We start from the raw sequence: 24,735 nt of genomic DNA, 5'->3' as shown, positions 1-24,735 counted from the left end.
TTACAAGAACGTCGAATCTGAATCACTTGAAAAAAACACGGGGGTGCTTAACTTTTTTCCAGGTGTATATATGAAATCAGAGTGTTGATTAGTTTGAGTGCAAGATGATTTTTATGTTAAGATTAAAAATTATTATTAATCATTGTGCAGTTTTATAATGAATATCAAACTTTTTATTTGTCAGTAAAAGTTTATATTTTACTTATCTTATCTACCCTAACTCTGTAGGACTTGGTTGATTTGACTGACTTTGTAATCACCACAAAAAACAAAATAAATCTACATTACCCTTTTTTTCTTTCTTGAATGACTGCAGATTACAACAGAAAACAACAGCCATTTATCTTAAGTAGTTTAAGGCTTGTAACAGTCTGCATATGTTTCTACTTAGTTTTTTTTATTACCCTTTGAACTGTGTTTAGCTAATAATCTCAAGATACAAGCTGTAAATCATTGGGCAAACACATAACTTAAGTTACCGTATTAAATGACATAATGCACAAGCTACTGGTGAGCATACTTTGTGGAGAAATATTTTTAATCATATTATTTTCATTACCTTATCTAATGAAATAAGTTTGCAATTTTTACATTTTAGTAACTTTGTAAGAATGAAAAATATACATAAATATAATATGTACATAAGTTTGGCTTATTGTTTTTCTGTTGTTGGCCTGCCAGTGAAATTTAAGCCTACTTTTTTGGAAGGATGGTACCAGTACATTAAACATTTTTTATTTATTTAACAAATGTATGTAACACAGAATAATAATATGCACAAAGCAAACAATGCCATATAATTATTATAATTTAACTAGCTTTCTAACTAAAGTATAATTGCCCTAAAATAATTCCCTTAGCTACTTTGGTGAGAGAAGCTTTAAATCTGTAGGGGCAATAATTAGAAATCTATACTAAGAACAACTTGGCATTATACATCATTTGGTAAATTAAAACTGTCTTTCTATTGGTTATAAATGATAGAAAATGTCAGAGAGAATTATTGGCAATTTGTGAAAAAAAAGAGGATGTGGCAAGTGGGCCTGATTTTCTAGTTTGTCTTCCTAAACAAGGAAAGCTGAAGGCTATAAAAATTAGACTTTGCCTTATTAATATATTGAATAACTTACATTAAACTTAGGACATCAGAGATGATTAAAAAAACAGCAGATGGGTAAACCTAGCGAGCAAATATCACCATTCTCATAGAAGGGAAGGTTGAGGATTTATTTAAATATTTCCTTTTAAAATTAAGAAATTAAAATTTGTATAATATTAAAATTTGACTTATTAACTACATTTTGGTGTCATTTTATTCATATACATAAATATTGAAGTAGTATAATTAAATTTTGAATGTAACTGTAAAAGGTTGTGATGTGCACTTTGATTTACCCATAGGCAAAGGGTTAAGAGAGATAACTATATAATAAAGGTGCTGTCCTTTATCCTTTACACAAATTATTTGGATTGTGTTTGTCAATTTGTGTAAAGATTCTGTCATTGTGTTTTTGTGTCCAGTATCTTTCTTTCCCATATTCAGAGAACGTAAAATTACTTTGTAATAAATATCTTTTGACAATTCTGTTATTAAGCATACTTATCCTATTACTCTAAGGTTACCCAGGTTTTACCTGAATATATTGTAAATTTAGATGTCCAGTGTTAGTTATAGCAAAAATCTGTGTACCATAAGATAGGTTAGCAATTTTAAATTGACCTATATAGATTAACTTGAGTACATAATAAAGATATTTTTAAACCAAAAAACAAACTTTTTTTAATGTATTATTTGGATATTATGAAATACTTGTACAGCTTGTGGTAATAGTAGGAGTCATAGAAGTTACATGATTCCTGTATACATTGTCATGTGTTTCCTTGTCTGTCTATGTATTAATTTTGTAGTTGGAACATAATTTAACATTTAAATATATTTTAAATGTTGAAGAGTAAGAACAGTAATTGATTTTGTTGTGATGCTGTTTTCAGGTTACCCTACAAAGACATTTTTGGAGGTGTTAGTGCTTTAACCAAGCATCACATGGAAAGTGTCAATGGGTTCTCTAACCAGTTCTGGGGCTGGGGAGGTGAAGATGATGACATGTCAAACAGGTTACATGTTTGGTTTTAATAGTTTATTATATTAAGAAGGAACATTGTTTTTCTCACTGTAGTGTGTCACAATGTGTGCACTGTCATTTGGGCTTAACCAAAGTGTCCCCAGCATTATCTTTGTAAGCAAGATGAGGAAAATTTATGTATTGTTATACCCTTAAAATGCAGTGCTGTATTAAAATGCATAAACTTTCCTGTTGCTAACGAGTTGTATTATTTTCAGTAGTTATTCTTACAGGTCTTCTTGCGTGTTATTAATAAATGGGTAGACAGTAATGAATTAAGACAATTAAGCTTGTGTTATAAAAAACAAAAAGTAAAATCAGTCAAACAAGTTTTGAATTCATCTTTATTGATTAGCACACCAGTTTGCACTAACTTAATCTTGTAAATATGTGATAGGTGATTTGATGATTTTGGTTTACGTATTCATTTTTAGTTGGAAAGTGTTGAAATGATACGTTTTTTTAGAAGAATGTAATATTTTATCAAAGCACAAAAAAAACCTGATTACTACCTTAGTACTAGTTTGTATATTTAGGTCATGCAGCATTGTATGTTATTAAAAATGTGAGAGCATAACACTTGAATTTTAATATTTTTCCCATTGCATTATCTTTTTAAGCAAGATGAAAAAAATTCAATTTTTTTGCATTGTTATAATGTAAAATACTGACTTAACTAAACTCAAGCATTTTTTTTATTAAATTTTCTTTGCGATTTGTTTAAAATAATTTTAACATTTGTCACGTAAGCTTGTAACAACTGAGAAATACTGTATTAAATGTTTCAAACAAAAGTCAAAATTAAATGAGACTTTCACTTGCAGAATTCGTCACCATGGATACAAGATCTCTCGATATCCAGCAAATATTGCCCGATATTACATGCTTACCCACAAAAAGGACAACCCTAATCCTGACAGGTAAATTTTTCTTTTTTTATCATAATGATCTTAATTGATAAGTTTTAAACCATTAGAGTTACTATTGAATATTAAAGCTGATCAATAAAATTGATTATTTATCTTGATTAGTTTCTCGTAAACTAAGCAATTAATCAAAATTACGATGAAATCAATTGTCATGAAAATAATCAGCTAATCAAAATTAGTGTTTTTTATTATTTACTCATTTGAATTATTCAGACTATTCAAGTAACTTAAATATTGCCATCATGTTTGTTATTAAGCATAAAGCTACATTATGGGGGTGGAAGTGCCTCAAGACTTGAATGTCTTGGGTTTGATTCCTGTTACCACTAAACTTACTCACCCTGTCTTTCTTATTGCAAAGTAACTAAGGCTATCTGTTGCTGACACTAATTTTGAACTGCTGACTAGAAGCAATACAGCTCTCTGGCTACATAAGTGTTAAACAAAGTGTAGATTTATGTTTTTTCTTACATAGTGTTATGCTTCTAATTTACAGTTATGTATCATTTCACATTTTATAAGCAGACATGGAGCTAGACAAAATGTTCAGGACCCCAGTCCATTTTTTCCATAAGTTAATTTCTTTAATGTTGTATAAGCATATGCAAATCTAGAGGGTAAAGACTCCCATCCAATTTTTTCAAGAATTAACTTTTATCCTTCAGTGTTAACAGGTGCAAATCTTGATAACTATTATTGCATAATTAGGTACACAGATCTAGAGTGTCCAAACCACCCCTCTTTTTTTTCCAGAAATTAATAAATATAAAATTATCGGACATCCTTACACTACCATATATTATCAAAAAGAAACATTAGATGTCAGTGTTTTTATTTAATTGGGCAATTAAATACCATAAAAGTTATTTGAGGTTTTATGAAATCAACACAGCCGTAGTCCACAGCAAATTGTCTTGCCTTTGTTTTTTCTAGATATAACAATGTGTCTTTATTTTAAGATATTTGTTTTCAGCAAAAGTAGTACTGTTTATGACATCTGCAGCTCTTTTAAAGGACTTGCCATACAATTGTTTGAAAGTTAAAATTCTTCTGGGAAAGATTTTTACTCTGTTACTGATGTCCCAAAAAAATGGACCTCCTGTTTACCAATGCTATATATATTTGTTTTCTAAGTATGATTATAAATAATTATAACTAATTTTAATTTAAAAAATTGAAATGTTTGTTTTTAAATATTTCTAGATTCAAATCAGTCACATTACTAGAAATAATATAAGCTTTCAAATTGCTGACATATAACCTGGCTGAGCTGATAATTTAGAGATTAAATTAATATTGTTTGACTTTACTATCTGGACTACAGTACTGCCACATTATAATGCTACCATGGGGAGCCATGTGCACCCAAGAGTGATATAGATGGGGGAGAATTATAACCAACTAGATAAACCAGTTTCACTTTAATGATGTCACTTATGACCAGATAGATGGATCCCCTCTGGTCCAATGATAGCCAATAGTTTTCTATGCTACCATGAATGAAAGTAGCTAGAAAACTGCCCACGTGACTTTAAACTTGTTGTTTACAAATGCTATATCAATGAAACTTATTGCTATTTCAACAATCAAGTCACATTTACAAATTCCTTTCTTACTTTAACTCCTAACATCACGTTCACATCTCAGGACTTTTTGCATTTTTTTATTTTATTTTGTGACAGAGTTTAATGACTTTAGCCTCTGAAGCCATGTAGCAGTGAGCTAATCGGCAGATGATACTAAATTTTTGGGAGCCAAGGCACCACAGCATTATATCTGAGAAAGTGTTATAACCGATGGCATTATGATGAGGCAGTACTGTATATGGTCAACATTGATTAATCCAAAATACTATATTAATGTAGTGGAAGTCTCTTTTGTTACGTAAAAATTACCAAAACTTTGGTTACAGTGTTACACAGCTTTTAAAATGTTAACTGGTATCATACCATCATTCTAAAAATCAAACATTACTGCAGCTGGAGTGAATTTAAGCATTTTTATAACTTGTTAGTACAATTATAATGTTTTATGTTAATAGACCTCCAAGTTTTATTTATTCCCTAATGGTTTTCAAGCTTTGTAAGATACAGATATAATTATCAAAATATTTTTTTACCAAATGAATGTTATTCTAATTTTTATGTAATTTGACTTTAAATTTAGGTAACTTGAAAAATATCAAAAAATATTTACTTTGGCTAAGCACTTGTTTACCTAATAAATAAAATGAGTTACAAGTATTCATTTCACTTGGTTGGTTACAAAGTGCTTGTGTAACTGTGTAATTACAGATACAACCATTAAGGCCTCAAAATTATCATAAACCACTTATAAACATGTAAAACATTGTATGAAATAAGTCTCTCAAAGTGCACATAGTATTGTGGAACAAATGACTGACAAGTGAAAAATACTTTTATTGTTTCAAAACGTTAAATGATGCACTTGTATCCCATGTGTGATGCATTTTCATGTAAAAAGTTTAGGATTACAAAAGTCACTTAATTCTAATTATTCTGTCTGAAGACAGGGTTTCCTCTGGCTTTCAATATTTTTTTTGCCATTTGATAAAATTTTATGAGATACAAATTTTAAAAGTTAATTATGCCTATATTTCAACAATTTTAGCTGAAAAATGTTTTCATTTATTTAGTGAGAAATATGAAAAAGTTCTTATTTTTATTGCCTGTGAACAAAACAACCCATTTGTCAATTTGTTTTAAAGAATTTTTCTGCCATCTGAAATTATTTTTTTTTATTTTTAAGCTTTTCCCTTAATTTTTATACTGGTCTTGGTTGAAACTTTGCTATGGTGTCATATCAAGTGGTTTATTCATTTAATAACTGAACACTGCATTGAAAACAGTGATAAAGAAAAAAGGTTTAAATATGATTGGGTACAGCAAAAATTAGACTACCACATAATAGTAAATATACAGGTTTAATTTTTTTATAGTTTCTTTAAATGTGCTTTTCAGTTTCTTTTGTGAAAATATTTGTGTGTTAAGATATATCTGTTTGAAAGCTACAAAAGTTCTTTAGACAGGAATGTTTATGAATTCACTTGACTGCAGATTGCATAAGGCTTAAAGCAATCTTGATGTTCAGTTCTTCATTTAAAATTACAGCGTATTTACTTTCTTAATAGCTATATTATGTTTTTGTTAAGTTGCAGTGTTTGTATAATATTGAATATTAATTTTATGTTCACTATTCAAACAAGATAAGTAAATAAAATTGGCTAACTGGCTACTTAATTATTTCTAATTGCAGTCATGGTGTTTTAAATATAAACATTAGTACCCTTATTGGTGATAGTGAAATGTTTTCATTCTTTAATTATCAATTTACACAGGATCACTTGGGGATTACTGCATATTTTGAAAAATATTTAAAATGGCAACCACATGGTGGTATTTAGTCTGGTACATAATTGTTATTATCTATTCTTTTATCAAGTGGGAAATGTCCAGATTATCCTTGAAAAATGTTGCAGTAATGTTTTTTTATATAAAAATTATGTTACTTGCAAAATGTGCAAGTGAGAACCTTCAGAATAGGTATGTCATATGAAACCAAGGGTGATTTTAAAATTACATTAAAAAAATAGAAAGATTAATACCATGCTAGAATAATGCAGTGGTAGAAAAAATTAAAAAGGTAGTGCACACTTTTATTTGAGAATAATGTTATTTTTGCATCAATCAAGATTTCCTTGTCGGGACAGCTTCTCAATGTTAGTGATATGTTATGCTGCTCTTAAATTTTGTTTATATTTTCAACTTTCACGTACATGCATTTTCAAAGTGATTGCCAGAAATTAGTTATTTTCTAGCTGGTTTATTTTTTCTTGTGCTTAGTGAAATGCTAATTTAGTGAATGACTGTTTGTTGATTGGTTTTTTAGTATAATAAAAAAAAATCTGTATTTGATACTGTTCTAGCAATATAAGCTATACACATCTGACCATCATACAGTTGATGGATTTTTAATGTCCAGTTGGGTATAAGAATTTAATTAAAATCCTTTAATTACAGTGGTTTGGTAGATTTTGTATGTAGCTAGTGATGATTTCAGTTTCTGGTACTTGTTATAAAGAAATGTTTGATTTCAATATGTGATAAAAAATTAACATACATGATTATCACTGAATGAAAAATATAAAATGTTAATTTGAAAGACTATCTTTTAATTTTTTTCAAATATGAATTACAGTTTATGGCAAAAATATATTTATATTTTCCTTTATAATTCTGTCACCTTAAATAGTTATAAAAGTATGCCATTGACTTATCACTTTTATGTAAAAACTACATACACATGTATACACTCCAAACTTTTGTTTTTCAGGTATAAGAAACTTTACAAAGGCCGAACTCGCTACAAGACTGATGGATTGAACAGTTTGACGTATAAAAGATTAGATTTGATACTGAAGAAACTCTACACCTGGGTTGTTGTAGAGATTAATCCATCTTAGTGACACTCAACTGATGTCTTTCAAAACAGAAATGAACAGGTTCAATTTGAGCAAATTAAACTTCACTAAACAATGTGGGCAGTAAGTAATTAATCCATCCTAGTATCATACCCACAATCAAGGTTTTTTAAAGCACCAAAGTGATATTTCTTGTTTCTATTTGATCATGTATAGAGTTGACAATAGAGAAATGAGCACTAAAATTTAAAAACTTTTCTCATGTTCATAAACTTGGAGTGAAAAAAAAAAAAAAGAAATTAAGATGATTTCAGGTGGAATATCTTTGCACTGTCATGACCCAGTTTATTTTGGGGAAAATTATTAACCCAACATTTTTTTTTAATTTTTGTTTGTGATATGTATACTTTCATGATAGTTTTGCCTTTTGTATTTTTGTTTTTGGGGGTTTTAAATGTGAATTTTGTCATTAGTACTGTGTTTTGGAGCATACAGATCAGGCCATCTGCTTCTTCTAAGTTATTTTTGTTTTAAAGAGTATTATTTTTCACTGAAGTGGTAACACATTTCTTGCTGTTTGGATACATACTTAAAAATCAAAAGAAATGAGCATGAAAAATCCCCGACACTTAAACTTTTCTGATACTGATAAAATTGGAACGAAATATCCCCAGATGGCAGTTTTTTGCATCAGCTGTCATGACTTTAGTTTGTTTTGGGGACGATTTTCCCATGACATCAAATAAAATTCTTGAGAGCTTTTGTGTGTAATATGGGTCATACTGTGCAAGTTTTATCAGTAGTACTATGTTTTGGAGCATACAAACCTGACCTTCTGTTTCTTTGAAAGCTGTAGCTTTTTGTTTTAAAGAGTATTCTTCATTGAGGACTAGTATTGTGTTGTTGCACCATCTTTATATATGCTCAACTGTAATGGTATAAATTCAACATTTTTTTGACTGCCTATAACTGTTTATTGAGTGCAAGAACAAAGTGAAATCCCTGAAACAAAGTACAATGCAAAAGAAGTGCTACATATAGTTAAATAATCAAATGAATTCGTAAATACTGTAAACAGCTTGTTTTTATGATATAATTTATTCTGCTAAGAAAAGTTTTGCATTCTTTATTACCATCTAACCTTTTTTAAATAATTTAGCTCTCATCTGTGGTAAAACTTGAAAGATCTTTTGAAAATGAAAAAAATAGCATCCCCTTAATTGACCAATATGTATGTATTTATTAATTAAAAAGGCACTGTAAGTGATGACTCTTTTGTATACATTATGCTTGCATTCAGTAGTATGCTACTTACTCTAGTATGTGTATTTGATAATTAAATTTAATACAGTTAGCTTTTTTGATCTTATGAAATACAAGCTGCATAGATTTTGCAAACTTAAAGTATTTTGGGTGATATTTATTTTTCACAGCCCCATGTGTAGAGTAATTATTGTTCAAATTCTACATTTGGCTCAAATAACAACGTGTCAGTTGAGCAAGAGTGATTTTTTATCAGTTTAGTGAAAATTTGAAAATATTACACAATTCTACTTAGGGAATTGTCACAAAATGTTTACCAAGATATATTTTGGTATAATTGAATTAAACATGGTGGACCACTGAAGCTAATAAATTCTGTGTGTTAATTATTTAACTCCTTTTTTTGTTTTTCATTTATTGATAAGTTTTGATAGTGGGTGTGGTATTGTTGGAAATCAATAAATTTTCTAATTCCACACACCATTGTGTATTGATTAAATTTTTATTACCCTTCAGCAAAACATGAACACACTATGGGAAAATCTTTGATTTGTACTTGTGCAAAAAAATCTTATGTTGGGTATGTTATACTAAAATGACTGAATATTAAAATCAGCATGTGATGTGATAGCCACAACTGATATAAAGGTGAAATAGAATGTATAAGATCCGCATTATTAAACTATTTTACACTTTGTACTGTAGTATACCACTGAAAATTGACTGCTTTAGGAATGGGTGTATAATAGTTCATTCTGATGCAAAACATTCACACAAAGATGTGTTCAGATTGTGGAATTTGAATTTGTAAAAGTGGACTATCCCTTGTACCTAATAGCACCAGAAAAGAATGGAATATGGATCAACTTGTGGTACCAGAACCATCCAGAAAGAGGTCTTCAGTAGGATGTACCCTCACCATGATGTGCAGAGAGTGCCATCTTATGATAAGTGAGAATCAAAATCTATTTATGTGCCCCAGGCAACAGTATGCAACATAATCAAGAAGGATCTTTGTACAGTACTCATGTATTTATGCAATTAGAATGTTAAATTGGTGCTAGAAAACAATCATCCTCATACACTAAATGCAATATGCCTCCCAAGTATTCCAAACATACTCAATGGGATTGCAGTCAGGGGATCATACTGGCCACTCAGTGTGGGTGGATATATATATTGTTGTCCACTAACACAAATTTTTCTTTAATAGCTCCTGCAAATGGATGTACATGGGGATCACATATCTCATTTTTGTAATTTTGAGCTTTCAAATGTCCCTCCCTCATCCACATAGTGATCAGTATGTCCATTTAAACCACTATTTCTATATGCATCCCTTTCAATTATGTTAGCAGTACACACTGTGTGTTACACTGCAAAATGAATCTGGACTTACCTGCAAAGAGAACATGGCTTCATTCGTCTTGACCACAAGAGGAATATTGAAGGCATTATTTGTAATGCTCTAAGTAATGCCTACCTTGGGCTGTCTCTCATAGAACCCTTCTTAATGCAGCTTCCTGCATGGTGTGAAGGCCAATATCATCATCCTTGTAACTGTGGATAGATCTGTAGCTAGTTTTCTAGAAGTCCTGGCCCAGTTTCTTCTTTCTAATACTAATTTCTGTGTACATTTAGTCACATTGGTCTGTAACAGACTAACCTGTAATCTTTCTATAGCTCTCTATCTTAAAGTATCTTCTAAATGTCTAAGACTGGTCATGTTTACAAGGTGTTAAAAATGTAATAATGAGTATCCTATAATTACCTAGTTTTATATAGATCTCAATTCATATAATTCCAAGTAGAGCTATTGTCAGGTTGCACATATTTAAGAATGTATTACACAATAAATACCTCAAGATCTAAATTTGGTTAATATATATTTTCCAGTTTTATTTTTGTTGCTTTAATTCTGGACATCAGTGTAGTTTTAAATTAACAGTAGTTGCAACATTACCCAGTAATTGTAGTTAACTAGTTATTATAATTGTGAAGATTCTACTACTAAAGTTAATTAAGTCTTCAAAATAAAATTTAATTTGATCAGTTAATTTTACTACTGCTTTACTTCCTTCAACCCTATTAGAAATTTTGAATGTACCTGTAATTATGACACTACTGCAAGTAGTGTTAGTTTTATACTAAAGCAGAAAATAAGTTTGGAGTTTGTACTTGTACACGAATGGTAAGTGAAAAAAAAAACCACAGTAAACAGAATGAGCTGTCAGAAGTCCGATATGGTACATCCTCTTCAGTCTCATGTTGTCTTCTAGCAAGAAAAACTAATCAACAAATGCCTACATGATGGCTGAATGTGGAATTCTCTTAAGGACACGGGAAGTTGTTTAGCTTAAAGTTACCTTGGGAGGTGTTGAAATTTGGTAAAGAAACATTCAATGATTCTTCTTTTTATGTAGTTATCCATTTTGTATAAAATTCTTGTTGATTTCCAATCTATTTCATGGCCAGAATATCTCATATTTTTTTTTATTATGTTCAGAAACTCATGTCAACACTTCTTCTCACAGGATTGCTATGGAATAATATAAATACCTTTGAATAAGTAGAGTTGTTTAAACATTTGTTTAACATCAAGAAAAAGCTTGGAATGGTCTATTCTTTCATTGGTGTGTGTGTCTGTGAGCCAGACTAGTTTCTACTCCTCATCAGTGACCCTGGACACTACCACCAATGAAATATCAGACCAAACCAAGCCTTTATACTAGTGAGGTATTAAAAACCAAACTGGTCTATTTACGTGTTTTACATTCACAAAAAAGAAACTTATCATTCTATAGGTATTTGAAGAACTTGTAGCAATCTGCCACAATCTAATTATTCGTATTGTTAGCCAACACTGGGGAGCTTGTACATAATTGAATAAGTAGAGTTGTTGGCTAACAATACAAAGAATTAAACTGTGGCAGATTGCTACAAGTTCTTCAAATAACTATAGAATGATAGGTTTCTTTTTTGTGAGTGTAAAACACATAAATACACCAGTTTGAATATAAATTCCTTGTTTTTTCTTCATGAGAGATTCTTGCCACACATACTATAAGAATAAGAATGTACAATTTTCCAATACAAAGGAGAAAATTACACACAATAGTCCACACTGTAGTATCAAACAAGCTCAAGCTTGAAAAAGTAAGACTCAAAATGAAATTTGTTTAAGAATAGTTTGTGATGTAAGGTTTCACAACACGATAAAAATGTTTTAATTTTGTCATCTTATAACTTCACCGAATTGGAATGAATAGCCCTAGGGCCTAGATTATGGCTTATCATTTTCCTTTAAGAAAGAGAACCTGAATATAGACTTAATATCAGACATTGTTAAGTCAGCCAAGGACAACAGTGAAGATATGAACCTTCTAACGAATTGCATTATATAACTTACTGTCTTTCTGAAGAGATAAGGAAATTGAACAATGATATTGTAATCACAAAGTCAGATGAATGGGCATGGTTATGAAAAATTAAGCTCCAGTCCCTCACCTAAGAAGATGTCTGATTTTAACAGACAACTACGTAAAATGCTTGTAAGTTACCCAGATATTTTAAAGAAGTTAAAATGTATTAATCCTTCCTGAACTTACATGTACAGTTTGCCTAAAGAAGACTGTCACATACCAATTATCTAGATGGTCAGCATGATATCTATCCCCAATTGTTGGAAAAATCTCATCATCACACATACATAACAGTGTAGATTTTATGAACAAAATTAAAAACACTGACCTAAGTAAAGGAAAAAATGTTAACTTTTGACATTGAAGTTTTATTTAACAATGTAACAGTTGAAGAAATCATAGAATTTCTTAAAAGAAAATTACCTGAACTGAACATATCTTTGCCTGTTCTCATTGACACTTTTTTCTCTCTCATCTAAGTCTGTGTAAACAGCAATGTATTTACCTGTCAGTATTTTAGACAAAAATATGGAATGGCCATGGGAAATCCACTGTATCCAAGGCTGTGCATCCTTTACATGGATTATTTTGAAACTGAATTAGTTCTTTACATAAATATAAACCTTTAAAAAATCCCGTTGTTCTGATAGGTTGAGGATGTATATTCTGTGTGGCCACACAAAAGAAGTGATTTTGAAAATGTTTTCAACAACCTTAATCAACTTCACCCAACTATCAAATTTAAAGTTGAATTGGGAAAAGGATGACAAACTTCCTATCTTGAATGTTTGATAACCATAAAAAAACAGAACCATTCCTATCGGTATACCGTAAACCGACAAATTCTTTAAGTTATGTTCACCATAAACAGGTCAGTACATCTTTTATTTCTTCATTTTTTCTTAGAGCATATAGAATATGCCACCCGACAATGCTTGAACATGAAATTAAATATATCTTTTCTGTTTTCAAAGAACTTCATTTTGATAACATTTCATTACAAATTACCATCTCAAAGTAAGAAAAACCTTGTTTCATGAAGATAAAGAAAGATCAACCAATGATAATGTGAAAACACTTTATACTGGCTACAACACTAACATTGAACCCCTTGAGAAAATATTAAGGAAGAATAACTTTAGAATGATATACAAATATCTGAACACCATTAAAAATAACCTAACTTCAAACAGAAAAACACTTGAAGATAAAAAAACAAGGTGTTTATATTATACAATACCAATCCTGTGAGAAAGATTATATAGGTGAAACCGGAGGAAGTCTTGACACAAGTTTCTGAATATAAAAGACACTGTATGGAATAAAAAACAATACCTTTTTTCTTCATATGAGAGATTCTGGCCATCAAATCAATTGGAAATGAAGAAGAATTTTATACAACACCTATAACTACATAAAAACAAGAATTGTTGAAAGTTGCTTAATCAAAAGCCTCCCTAAGGGAATTCCATGATCAGCAGTCATGTAAGCATTTGTTGACCAGTTTTTTTCTTGCCAGAAGACAACGTAAGACTGAAGACGATGCATGAATGTATTAAAACTAGCTTCTCTGATATCAGACTTCTGACAGTTCTTTCTGTTTACTGTGTTATTTTATTATTATTATGAACAGTAACTTTGATTTGTAGTAAACAGTTTTCAAGTTTTATACTTTCCTTTAACAGCTATTACAGAAACGTTTATTTTCATTACTTGTACACTAGCAGCTTAGCAACTTAAACAAGTTTAACTTGTAGAAAGTAGTATACAAATAAAAAAAATTCAAACTTGCTTCCTCAATCATTCAATGAATCAAGTAATGATAGAAAAAAAAATCTTGTCTACATCTCGGTAATTCCCTTAATAATTGTCAAACATGCACAAAATATCTACTTCATTTTACAACAAAATGATAAGTTTCTCCTAACTTGCCAGATGTTACTTTGCATGTTTTGTCTGTAAGCACAATAGCAACTACAGTACATTTGAAGAGTCAAAAGTAAGCCACATAATACTTTATTTATTCTTAGTTTCTGCAACCTTAAGATCTGTTATTTTTATTAACCATAGCATAACCTTTTTGTACAAGTTCTAATCCTATGTTGATGTCTTGAGGTTCATTTGTATCTATTAACTCTACAGCATATACAGTCACTTCTCTCTGTTCACTCTGTTTTTTGAGAGAGCTTACTTGTTTGGCCATAAGAACTTTCCACTGAGCCACATGACTCAGTTTTTCAAACAGGTTTGTGGCTTCATCATTCCACACACTACCTTTTGGTTGCAACCATGCAAGTCGACACTCAATGGCTTGAAATGGCAATACTTTGTAGATTGGTAAAAGAGTACAGAGCTCTTTCCTTTTCAGCTTGCAGTAATCTCCAAAGTCAACAAAATGAATGGTGATCTCACTCTCATCTAGGTTGTAGTCATCTTCGTGGATATTAACAATAATGCCACGATACCAGCAGTGATCATGTTCAAAAGGTGCAGCCACTATGTCTCCAACAGATACCTGAGACACTCGGGTTAGCTCCTGGTTACACTGTTGTGTATAAAACTCCGTCATCTCTTCCACCATCTTATCCAACTGGACAGATTTAGTTCCCACTGTCTGTACCCAGAAACTACCAGGATTTTCAACAGCAGAAACAAAAACTTCAGTGTAGCCATCTGCAGCAGAAGGAACTAAAAGTTCTTGTTGTAGCTCTTGATGTGAAGATACCTGTTAAGAAAAAAGTAACCCTGTGTCAACTTTGACAAAAGAAAAAGGTGAGAGTACTCTGAAATATCCATTGTGTTTTTCATCGAGCCAGACATTCAATAGTGAACTGTAATATCTACTAACAGTTAAAATGAAGTATGTTTGTTAGGTTTTGTGCAAAGCTACACAAGGGCTATCTGCATTAGCAGTCGCTAATTTTAAAGTGATAGGCCAGATGGAAAGCAGCTAGTCAACACCACCCAATGCCAACTCTTGTCAGACTGAACATCACTCTTATAGTGCTACATACTAACCACTGGGTACATCTAGATGTGTGTCAAAAATTCAGTTGTAAAAGATGGCTTAAACATCTCTACAAGTTGTCTGTGGAACACTTATTATAACATGAGGTTACAAGTAAAAGGTTGAGTACAGATTTAACTTGCTTATAGGGCACTACAACTAAAAACTGATATATGCCCACTAATTTGTTTGCAGGAAATATCTTGCAGACATTAAAAAGTAAAAACTTTCAAGATCAGACTCACATAGAGGGTGTTGCAAGAAATGACTAGAAGTCAGACTATCATATACAGATTAAGCAAACTGTAGGATCATACAAGTAAAAATAAGTCACAGGTTTGAGACACTAAAAGTAAAAACCATGACACATATACTTTACCATTAATAACTCGCAAGCAATTTAAATTATCATTTCAATCAATTTGTTTGTACGATATTGAAAGTAATAGTCTTGTTAAGAATAAATTGTAAAAAAAACACTAATTTGTTTGTGTAGTATTAAACATAAAAATAATTATGTATAAATACTTTGCCTGTGGAGCATTAGAAGTAAAAACTATAATGTGCAAATTAAGTTGCTCATAGATTCCTGCAAGTAACAATAACAATGTTCAGCCAAAGGTGTTTGTAGTGCATTACAAATAAAAACTAATATACAAACTATTATGCACACAATATAATTTGCTTATGGGACCGCTAATGAAACTGTTTTGTGTAGATTATACACACTATTATATTACATGTAAAAATAATGTCCACAATAAATTAACTGGAGTAAGAACAGTAATAAAATAAGTTGATTGTAGAACACTAAAAATTAAAACATCATTATCAAAACTATGTGGGATGTGCACAAACTATTATGTGCATAATAAATTACAAGTGGAACACTACACACAAAAGCTGTAAAGAGTAAGATGCCTGTGGAACTCTATATGTAGAAAGTGCAATATATGTACTAAACCGTCTGTGAAGCTCTATAAGAAAAAAAGGTGCTATAATATAGCTATTATGTATTGACCAAATACCATTTAAAACATTCCTAGTAAAATTATAATGTATATAAAAGTTGCTTGTGAACACTGCAAGTAGTAACTATCATGTACAGACTAATGTGCCTGTGCTACTTTCAATGTGGTGCATTACAAATAAAATTATCATGTTCAAGACTTGTGTTTTTTAACTAGGAATGCCTCACAAGCAACAACTGTCATGCACAAGAAAGTTACTTTGTATATATATATATACAGAGGCACCACTAAATACTTTAAAGATTCAGGTCTTGGGCCCATTTTTTTTGTGTTTCAGTATGATAGTGATTATGGTTTTCTATTCTAACTTTTGAAGACCAACTGGAAAATCTGGGCACAAGCACCATGTGCCAGTCCTAGTAATGCCTCTGTGTGTGTGTGTGTGTGTGTGTGTGTATGTATATATATATAATAAATAAAACATACATTAGCTTCATCCGAAGATGCTCCAATACTTAGAGGTCTGCCCCTGTGCTGCAGTGTTTGTGCTGAGGAAGAAGACAAGGAGATTTTTTGTCGGAAGGCTTCATCTTCAGCAAGTTTCTCATCAATTAATGATATGGCAATATCTATTTGATCCCGTGTTCCTCTAATAGTAACACGTTTCTGATTATCTGGATCTCGCTCATCGCCACCTCTGTCTAGAGTTATTTTTGCACCAGATATTCGGCACATGGTCCTACAAAACACACATAATAAAATCATCCTGTAATGAGCATTAATTAAAAATTTTACATACAAACCTCTAAAACACAAAGGAATAATCTGTTTTCTCTAATTAGTAATAACTAGAAATCTTTTGCTTACACCCACAATTGGTTGATAGAACAAAACCTATATACCTGAATATGAAATAAATAGAGGAAGTAAATTATCAGCATGTAAAATTAATAAAGATTTACAATTATGGCATCAAAGATGCTATCCCCCCCCCCTTTTTTATGTTTGTCTTAGTGATTTATTTGCTGCAGTTTGTTTTATCCATTTGCATTTAGACTCTTTGGTGTTCTGAAACAAATATATTCATTCTTACTTTTTACAGGTTCTTAGCATTTAATTAAAAGTTAATCTAACATAAATAAATTATCTTGGGTATATTTTTTCTTAGTGATAAATAACCTGCTTTGCAAATAATCAGATGCTAAAAGACAACTGAGAGCAAAATGAAATAATATATGTATACTTTCTCATACTTTCTTAATTATAATACATGGACATTTTATTTTGATGAATTCAGTATTTATGTCATTTATCCAGAAAACTAAAACTTACAAACAGAAGTTTTGTGTAGCCTATTTTGCCACATATTCCAGCTTACTAGATAATCATGAGAAAAATAGCATTACCTGACAGTATCTCCTCTATTATAAAATTTCAATTATTTTTGTCATAAAATATGTAAACTTGGCTCACTCTTCAATACACATAACTTGAAAATTTGTGACTTTAACCTGTTTGCTCAGCTGGTTAGTGTTGTGCTAGTAATACATAAATAGTGGGTTTGTTCCCCATATGGGCCAGAAAAGCATGTGTTTATTTTGGCAGCAGGATTTCAAGAGTAGCTTAAGCTTTTACATACAAGGGATACATCAGCTAACAATGACTTTCAGGAAGTTAGAAAGAGTAGTATTAGGGCTAAAAGTAGTGGATTTAATTGTAATGAGCCTACTCTATTAAGCAACAAATTTCAGCCCTTGGCTTGTGCAGATAATTATTGGAGGGAAGGAAAACAAAAGGGTCAGAGAAGGATGTGGATGATGATAAACTTAAGGAGGTTATAGTTACTGGAAATATATTATAATTGTAAGACATGTGAATAGGATAGTGTGTGGGGAAAGAGGGAGAAAAAATTAGATTATGCACAGGTGCAGCATATAACTGACAGAGCAAGAGATATAATACAAGGGGCTAACAATGATGCAGTTTTTGTGATGCACATAGGGGCTAATGATGTAGGAAAAGGTAGGTCAGAGGAGCTAATCAATAAGTACAAGAGGTTGACAAAGGCATTTAAAGAAAAGACCATAACTTATTTGTGGGGATGAAATTATAAGTAGGGCTGAATGCTAGGTTTAGGTTAATATGTAAGGATGAGCAGATTGGCTGGTTGGATTTGTAGAATCAGTTTACTGGGAGAAGGGAGCCTTTAGTTTACATTTATATAGAGTAGGGTCTGGCTTGTTTCCAAAGGCTATTAACTCAGCTGTAAGGGAAGATTTAAACTAGGACTAGAAAGTAGTGAGAGCCAGAATAAATTAAATGCAAAAAAAAAGTAAGATGTTGAAAAAATTTAGCATGGGAAATAAGTATAGAAGTAGTTCTAAGGACAGGCTTAATTGTTACTACTGTAATGCTAGAAATATAAGAAATGAAATATATGACTAGGGCACTGGTAGGAATGGAGGCTTTTGATATAATGGGAATAACTGAAACATGGTTAAATGCACATGATTTTGATGACAGAAATTTCTTTGAAATACAGGATTACAAGTTATTCAATAGGGATAGAGTGGCTTTATATGTAAAATGTGAGTTACATCCTGTTGAAGTTGAGGATATCCATTTGGATTTCTATCAGCAGATATACATGTAAAGGTTTTCAGTGGGAATTTGTTACAGACGACCAGATGATACTGATAAAATTTGTGAGAAACTTTACAATGAGATTAAGATTTCAGCTGTTAATGAGGTTATAATTATGGGTGATTTTAATTTCAGGCGTATAGATTGGAAATTTGCTAGAGTCACACCATGAGGGAGAAATGTTTTTGGAAACTGTTAAAGAAGGTTTTCTACACCAATTTGTCATGAAACCTACTTGAAACAATCCTATTTTAGATTTATTGTTAATTTCTAATATAGAAATTGGGGAACATCCAGACATAAGTGATCATTGCTCTATTAGGTTTGATGTTTTGCTGCATATGGAGATCAGGAATAATGATATTGTGGTTACAAATTTAAAAAATTAAGTTTTGAAGGGATGCAACAAGAATTATCTGTTGTAATTGGACAGCTTAGTTATTTGGAGACACTGATAAAATGTGAAAATTTGTTAAATATCCAATATGATTATATTTCTTATATAAAGAAAAGGGTAGCTGCAAGTAAAAAACAAGGTTGGCTCACCTGTGCTAGAGAAAAATAAAGCAGCATCCCTCAAAAGCATCTGAAGAACACCTTAAAAGAATAGATCCTTACAGTAGAAGATCATACGTAGGAGACCACACCACTTCTTTCCAGGTATACTCTCTGCCCAGTGTGGAATGAGGTGTCACAGACATCGGCGGAAAAAAGGAAGGAGGATAGAACAATGGTGGGACAGGGATCCGAACCACTATATAACAAATATCAATCCCATAGAGTACTGCTGTGTGGGTGAAAATAAAAGGATGTGCCCCTAGGTGTAGAGTGGCTAGGGAATGACAGACTGTACACGGCAAGTCAATTGCATTCAAAACCTAGGCCACTAGGAACTGACATCCACACGGAAGTAGGATGAGGATAATACCATTGGTAAGTCAACTACAATCCAAAACACAGCCACCAGGAACTGACATCCATGTGGGAGTAGGAAAGAGGATCATACCATCTTCATGTAAAGTTCAACAGACCATAGGGGAATCTCCCCCTTCAATGTATGAACAGGACACATGATAGCAATATGATAAATTGTTTGACCAATCCAGGAATCCGACATCTGGACAATCGGTAAAGGAAAGATGTCTCTGTAATGTAAACTATATAACTTAAAACCAATCCATCAGGAACTGCCCCAAGTGTAATAACATCCACATTATAATAAAATCATCAAGGATAGCATAAGAGGAAGAACAGTATTAATCAGCAAGTATCACCATTGTGACCCACAACACAGATGGAAGAAAAAGAGTATAATACATGTGTGAAAACTTATGTTGATTGGTTCAGCTCTGAAACCAAAACTCAGCCACTATGAACTGACATCCATGTGAGGGTAGGATGAAGGATCCCAATTGAAGGGGTGAACTGCAATTTTGATGGCTCACTCCATAGCTACCACATCCCCTCGGATAAACATGTACAGAGATGGAGCATCAGATAGGAGTATATTTCATCATCTACACCAGCAGAACACCACCGCCCTACTCTCAGCTGAATGGTTTTATCATTATATGTAGTCTCTCATTATCACATTCAGGAAGATGTCTCCATGTTCCACCTCCTGGAACTGGAAAGTGGTAAGGACTCCCATATTCTACTGGAAGAAAAGGGTTGGGGGGAGAAAATGAGGTGGAGAGTTTGGAGGAATGATACTAGAGATAGTGCAACAGGGGACCACAAAAATCCTATTTTAAAAAGCAGACTATACCTGATTTATTCAATCAAAGACAAAGCAGGGATGGCCAGCTATCCCCTTCTGAATTACCTATGAAGTTCATGGATGAGTACAGTCCAGAATGGGCATATTAATGATGCAAAAATATCATGAGGACAAACCTACAAGCGATCTTGTGGAAGTGTGCATCTCAACAGTGAGCGTGTTATGGCCATGGAAGTTAGAAATAAGCAGTCAACATGGCATGATGGTGTGGATTTGACTATTAGATGCATACCTGGTCAGGTACCATTTGCCACAGAGTGGGATCCAGACAGTAAAAACAAAAGAAAAGGGAAAAGCCCCTGAAAAAGAAGATATATAAATGTAGAAAAGACTTGCTTAATCACAGTCTCACTAAAGTCTGAAGAATGGCTACAGGCAAAAGACGATAACCTGAAAATGAAGACACAGCGATTTGATGCAGATTGTGAGATATGAACATATTTGGGGTAATAATGGCTGGAGACGGCTTGAATGGGTAATGAAGAAAAACTTTAACACAAGTTTAACATAACATAAATGTACAACGTTTCGACAAGGTTTTGTCATCATCAGGTACATGTTAAACTTATATTAAAGTTTTTCTTCATTACCCATTCAAGCCATCTACAGCCATTATTAGTCTCAAAGTGGGTTCATCGTCACCGAATTGGAAATATTTGGGGTAGTCCACATGCCTGATTGAAGAACTTCCTCCAAGGAGATGAGATGCCTGATCTGATGAGAAGACACATGGAACAAATTATGGGAAGTAGACGATAAGGAAGAATCCAATTGGTCATAGTGGAAGGAGAAAGGTCATGAACAAAGGATATCTGTCAAGGAATGAACAGGTAAGAATGGGCACCATGGAAGGAAGCCATGTGGGCAACATAACAATGAAGAACATGGACAGGACATAGTAGTCTATCCACATCTGACCAAGGATAAGAAGTGTGAAATGGAAGGAAGGGAAATTGATGAAAAGGAGAAATTATCCTCCTGAGCCACTGAAGTTTTGGGAAGGAAAGAATGATCCAGATAAAAGAGAATATACGTGGAATGATAGTGTACATGAAAACGTTGATGGCAAATAAATCTGACTGACAATGTCTGCAGGCTAATAGGAGAAGGAAGTAAGTTTTAAGGGATAAGTGAAAAATCAAGCATGATGACAGAGGTTCAAATAGAGACAAAGTGAAGAACCACAACAAGAGGGAAAGGGTAGGAGAGGTAAAAAACTTTATGGTACCTAGAAAAACGAAAAGTGTGGGATAAGCCAGCCTGATAGCCGCCAATCGAGGAGAGAGAAAAGACTCCTGATCAAATGGCCAAGTGAGGAAATCTGTAATATAAGGAACAGTGGGTCAGGCAGGGTAAAACCCCTGACCCAAAGACCAATGGTGGAAAACTTTCCACTTATGTTGATAAACCTCCCTAAAGGGCCTACCTGCTGGGACAAACCGATTCTCCCCATCGAGGACCAGATAAAAACCAGGCATGGATATGGAGTAAGAGAAAGAGGTAACAGAGGGGCACATTGGAGCTGGAGCAGCTGCAGGAACCACAGCTGTACCAGCCAGTATGGAGCAATCAGAAGGACTGGATACAGAGTGGATGATCAAGATCACCCTGTGAAGAAGACAGATGGGAGGATAGACATACAATTATTTGTTGGTCCAATCTTGACTGAATGCATTGACAGCCTGAGCAAGAGGATGAGGAACAAGACACCAAAACTGAGGTAATTTGGTATTGAGGGATGTGGCAAATGCATCGAGGTGAGGAGTATCCTACTGAAGGCAGAGCCACTGGAAAAAAGAGGATTGAGAAATCACTCAGTTGGATAAACTATATCAGGACATGAAAGACAATCCACAACAAGATTGAATGCACCCGATATATCACATGCATTGATTTGAATATTGAGTGTATGGGCCCAAAATAAGAAATCCAAGGTCCAACCACAATAGGAACAAGAACAGGTACTGCTTTGGCAATTGTAAAATTGTCGGAATGGATCATGACCAGATGATTTCTGGTAAGATGAAGAAAATGATCTAAGGCACAACGTACAGCTATCAGTTCCTGGATGTTCATATGGTAAGATCTTTCAGCCAGAGACCACTGACCTGAAGCTTCTTGCTTATCAACCCACGCCCCCTAGCCTTGAAGGAAACCATCTGTGAAGATATGTAAATCTGGACAGGGGGGGGAGGGAGCTGAACACCTGCTGACATGTGAGCCTCGTCCAACCATCAATGCAGATTGCCTCCAATGGATCCCATGCAAGATTTTATTGGTTACTGAAGAGACTTCATATGCACTCGACCCAAGGGGATAAGGGCTTCTGGAAGACCACATCCCCAAAAGCAATAGAACCTCATGAGTTGTAAGAGAGGGAGCAGTAAGAGCATGGAGAACTGAAAGCTTCATGGAATGAAGTCGAAGAGAAGAAGGTCGGGCCTGACTGAGATGAGTGTTGAAAAAGACACCCAAATGGACAACATATTGGGTAGGTATAAGGAATAACTTCTCCAATTTGATTAACCAACCCACACAAGCTGCCTCCAGGAGCAGCAGATGAATGTGATAAGCAGATTCCTGTTTAGAATGAGCTAACAGAAGCCAATTGTCCATGTAATGATGCAAATGTCAGGGGAAGACAAAACAGACAGGACATGAAATTGATAAACTACCCTATGATGTACAAACCAAAAATAGTGCTTCGACTGATTAGATATTGGAATATGTGGGTAGGCATTCGTGTTATCTACCTTGATCATATGAAAATCCAAAGAAAAAGCCCTCCTGAAGGTGAGAAAAGACTCCATGGTAAATCGGGATAGAACCAAAAACTGATTAAGGCAGAAAAATTTATCACAGGCTGCCAGTTCCCAATTTTCTTGGGCACCACAAACAGCCTGGAATAAAAACCTGGAGAAGGATGATTGACAGGTTCGATGGCCTGCTGGGAAAAAAAGATCTTGTACTGCCTCAGACAGATGTTGACTGGTGGTAGGATCCCAAGGCAATGGAAAGGAAATGGGTATCTGAGATAACGTAGGAGGGGAAAGAAAATGGATGAAGTCCAAAAAAATCCCTCGGATAATACCCAAACAACCCACAGATCTGTGGCAAAAAGTCACCAATGGAGAACAAAGTCGGTCACGTGAGCCCACTCTGCATTGGAACCCATCAGGTACTCCCCAGTACTGTTGGCAAAGTGTCCACCTGCATTGAATAAAATGAGGAGATGGGGAACTCCTGGAGGTAGGAACAGGTAAGGGCTGGGAAAGAGATGGATGGGAAACAGCAATAGGGGCATGTCTAGGCTCAAAATGAAACAAACAATTTACCAAAGAAGAAAGGGTAGCTTGTTGTTACACCAACTCCACACAGGATTCCAAAGTCTCAGGAATATTACTTAAAACATACCGTTGTAGAAGAGAGGCCAGAAATAAGTCCTGGAGATTAGTAGGCAGTAAATGAACTTGGGACAAGGCTGCTTTCCTCCTCAGGAGATCCCAACAACAGAGAAACTATATGTGTAAGGCTAGAGCCAAAGAACACAAATGTGCCAACATGGAGGTAATACCCTGAAAAACACTCAGGATTTCGGTGGATCACCTTGGAAAGGAGATGGATGGTAGAGAAGTACTGTAGGAGAGTATTAAGACAAAGGTGGGATAAATGAACAGGATGATCAGGTCGTTTCCCATATGAGTAAAATTGATTCTAACCGTTGGGAATCGATAAATGGATATTCAGCCTAAATGTAAGCCAAGGAAAACTGATCCGAAGCCTATGGAGTGCAAACCATGCTTGCACCCTCAACCATCTGAGAAACAAAACACTCAGCATTAACCCTAATATCTGGAGAAGAGGGAAAAACCAAATACTGAAATAAGAAAGTATCACATAAGAAAGAAGGATGGGAATCATACGAATTTGGAGAAATGGATAAAATAGAACATACCTGAGAAATCATGTCTAGAAAACTGTATTAGGCCTAGCTGATTCTGTAGTAGGAGCATTGGAAGACACGGCAAAATCAGTTGGAGGAAAAAGGCAGTCAAAATCCTCTTTGACCCAAACAGATTCGGCATATTCAGGAGAAGAAGGATGAGTCATATAATAATCAATCTCATGGCGGATGATAGTTGATAAGTCCAAAGAC

At 33.4% G+C, this 24,735-nt stretch overlaps 2 protein-coding genes across 11 annotated transcripts in view; one reads left to right on the top strand and one right to left on the bottom strand.

The window, feature by feature from the left end:
- Positions 1 to 9,237, top strand: part of LOC106457318 (beta-1,4-N-acetylgalactosaminyltransferase bre-4-like) — a 52,608-nt gene extending 43,371 nt beyond the window's left edge. For all 4 annotated transcript variants that reach the window (XM_013916710.2, XM_013916711.2, XM_022383189.1 and 1 more), the window contains 3 exons: positions 1,993 to 2,115; positions 2,948 to 3,043; positions 7,406 to 9,237. In XM_013916710.2, coding sequence (XP_013772164.1) covers positions 1,993 to 2,115; positions 2,948 to 3,043; positions 7,406 to 7,535 — 349 coding nt within the window. In that variant the 3' untranslated portion in view covers positions 7,536 to 9,237. The remainder of the gene's footprint in view (positions 1 to 1,992; positions 2,116 to 2,947; positions 3,044 to 7,405) is intronic.
- Positions 9,238 to 13,124: 3,887 nt separating this feature from the next.
- The window catches only part of LOC106457317 (tudor and KH domain-containing protein-like), a 22,449-nt gene continuing 10,838 nt past the window's right edge, over positions 13,125 to 24,735 (bottom strand). For 4 of the 7 annotated variants that reach the window (XM_022383184.1, XM_013916708.2, XM_022383183.1 and 1 more), the window contains 2 exons: positions 16,643 to 16,895; positions 13,126 to 14,903 (listed from right to left, as the gene is read on the bottom strand). In XM_022383184.1, the coding sequence (XP_022238892.1) occupies positions 14,220 to 14,903; positions 16,643 to 16,895 (937 nt within the window). In that variant the 3' untranslated portion in view covers positions 13,126 to 14,219. Of the gene's footprint in view, positions 14,904 to 16,642; positions 16,896 to 24,735 lie in introns of all 7 variants that reach the window. The other 3 variants (XM_022383186.1, XM_022383188.1, XM_022383187.1) reach the window with 1 other exon arrangement.

The sequence above is a fragment of the Limulus polyphemus genome, unplaced genomic scaffold (genome assembly GCF_000517525.1).
Source record: "Limulus polyphemus unplaced genomic scaffold, Limulus_polyphemus-2.1.2 Scaffold316, whole genome shotgun sequence".
NCBI classification, from domain to species: Eukaryota; Metazoa; Arthropoda; class Merostomata; order Xiphosura; family Limulidae; genus Limulus; species Limulus polyphemus.
The sequence above is the reverse complement of the archived record's forward strand: the minus strand, read 5'-3'. Positions and strand labels throughout refer to the sequence as shown.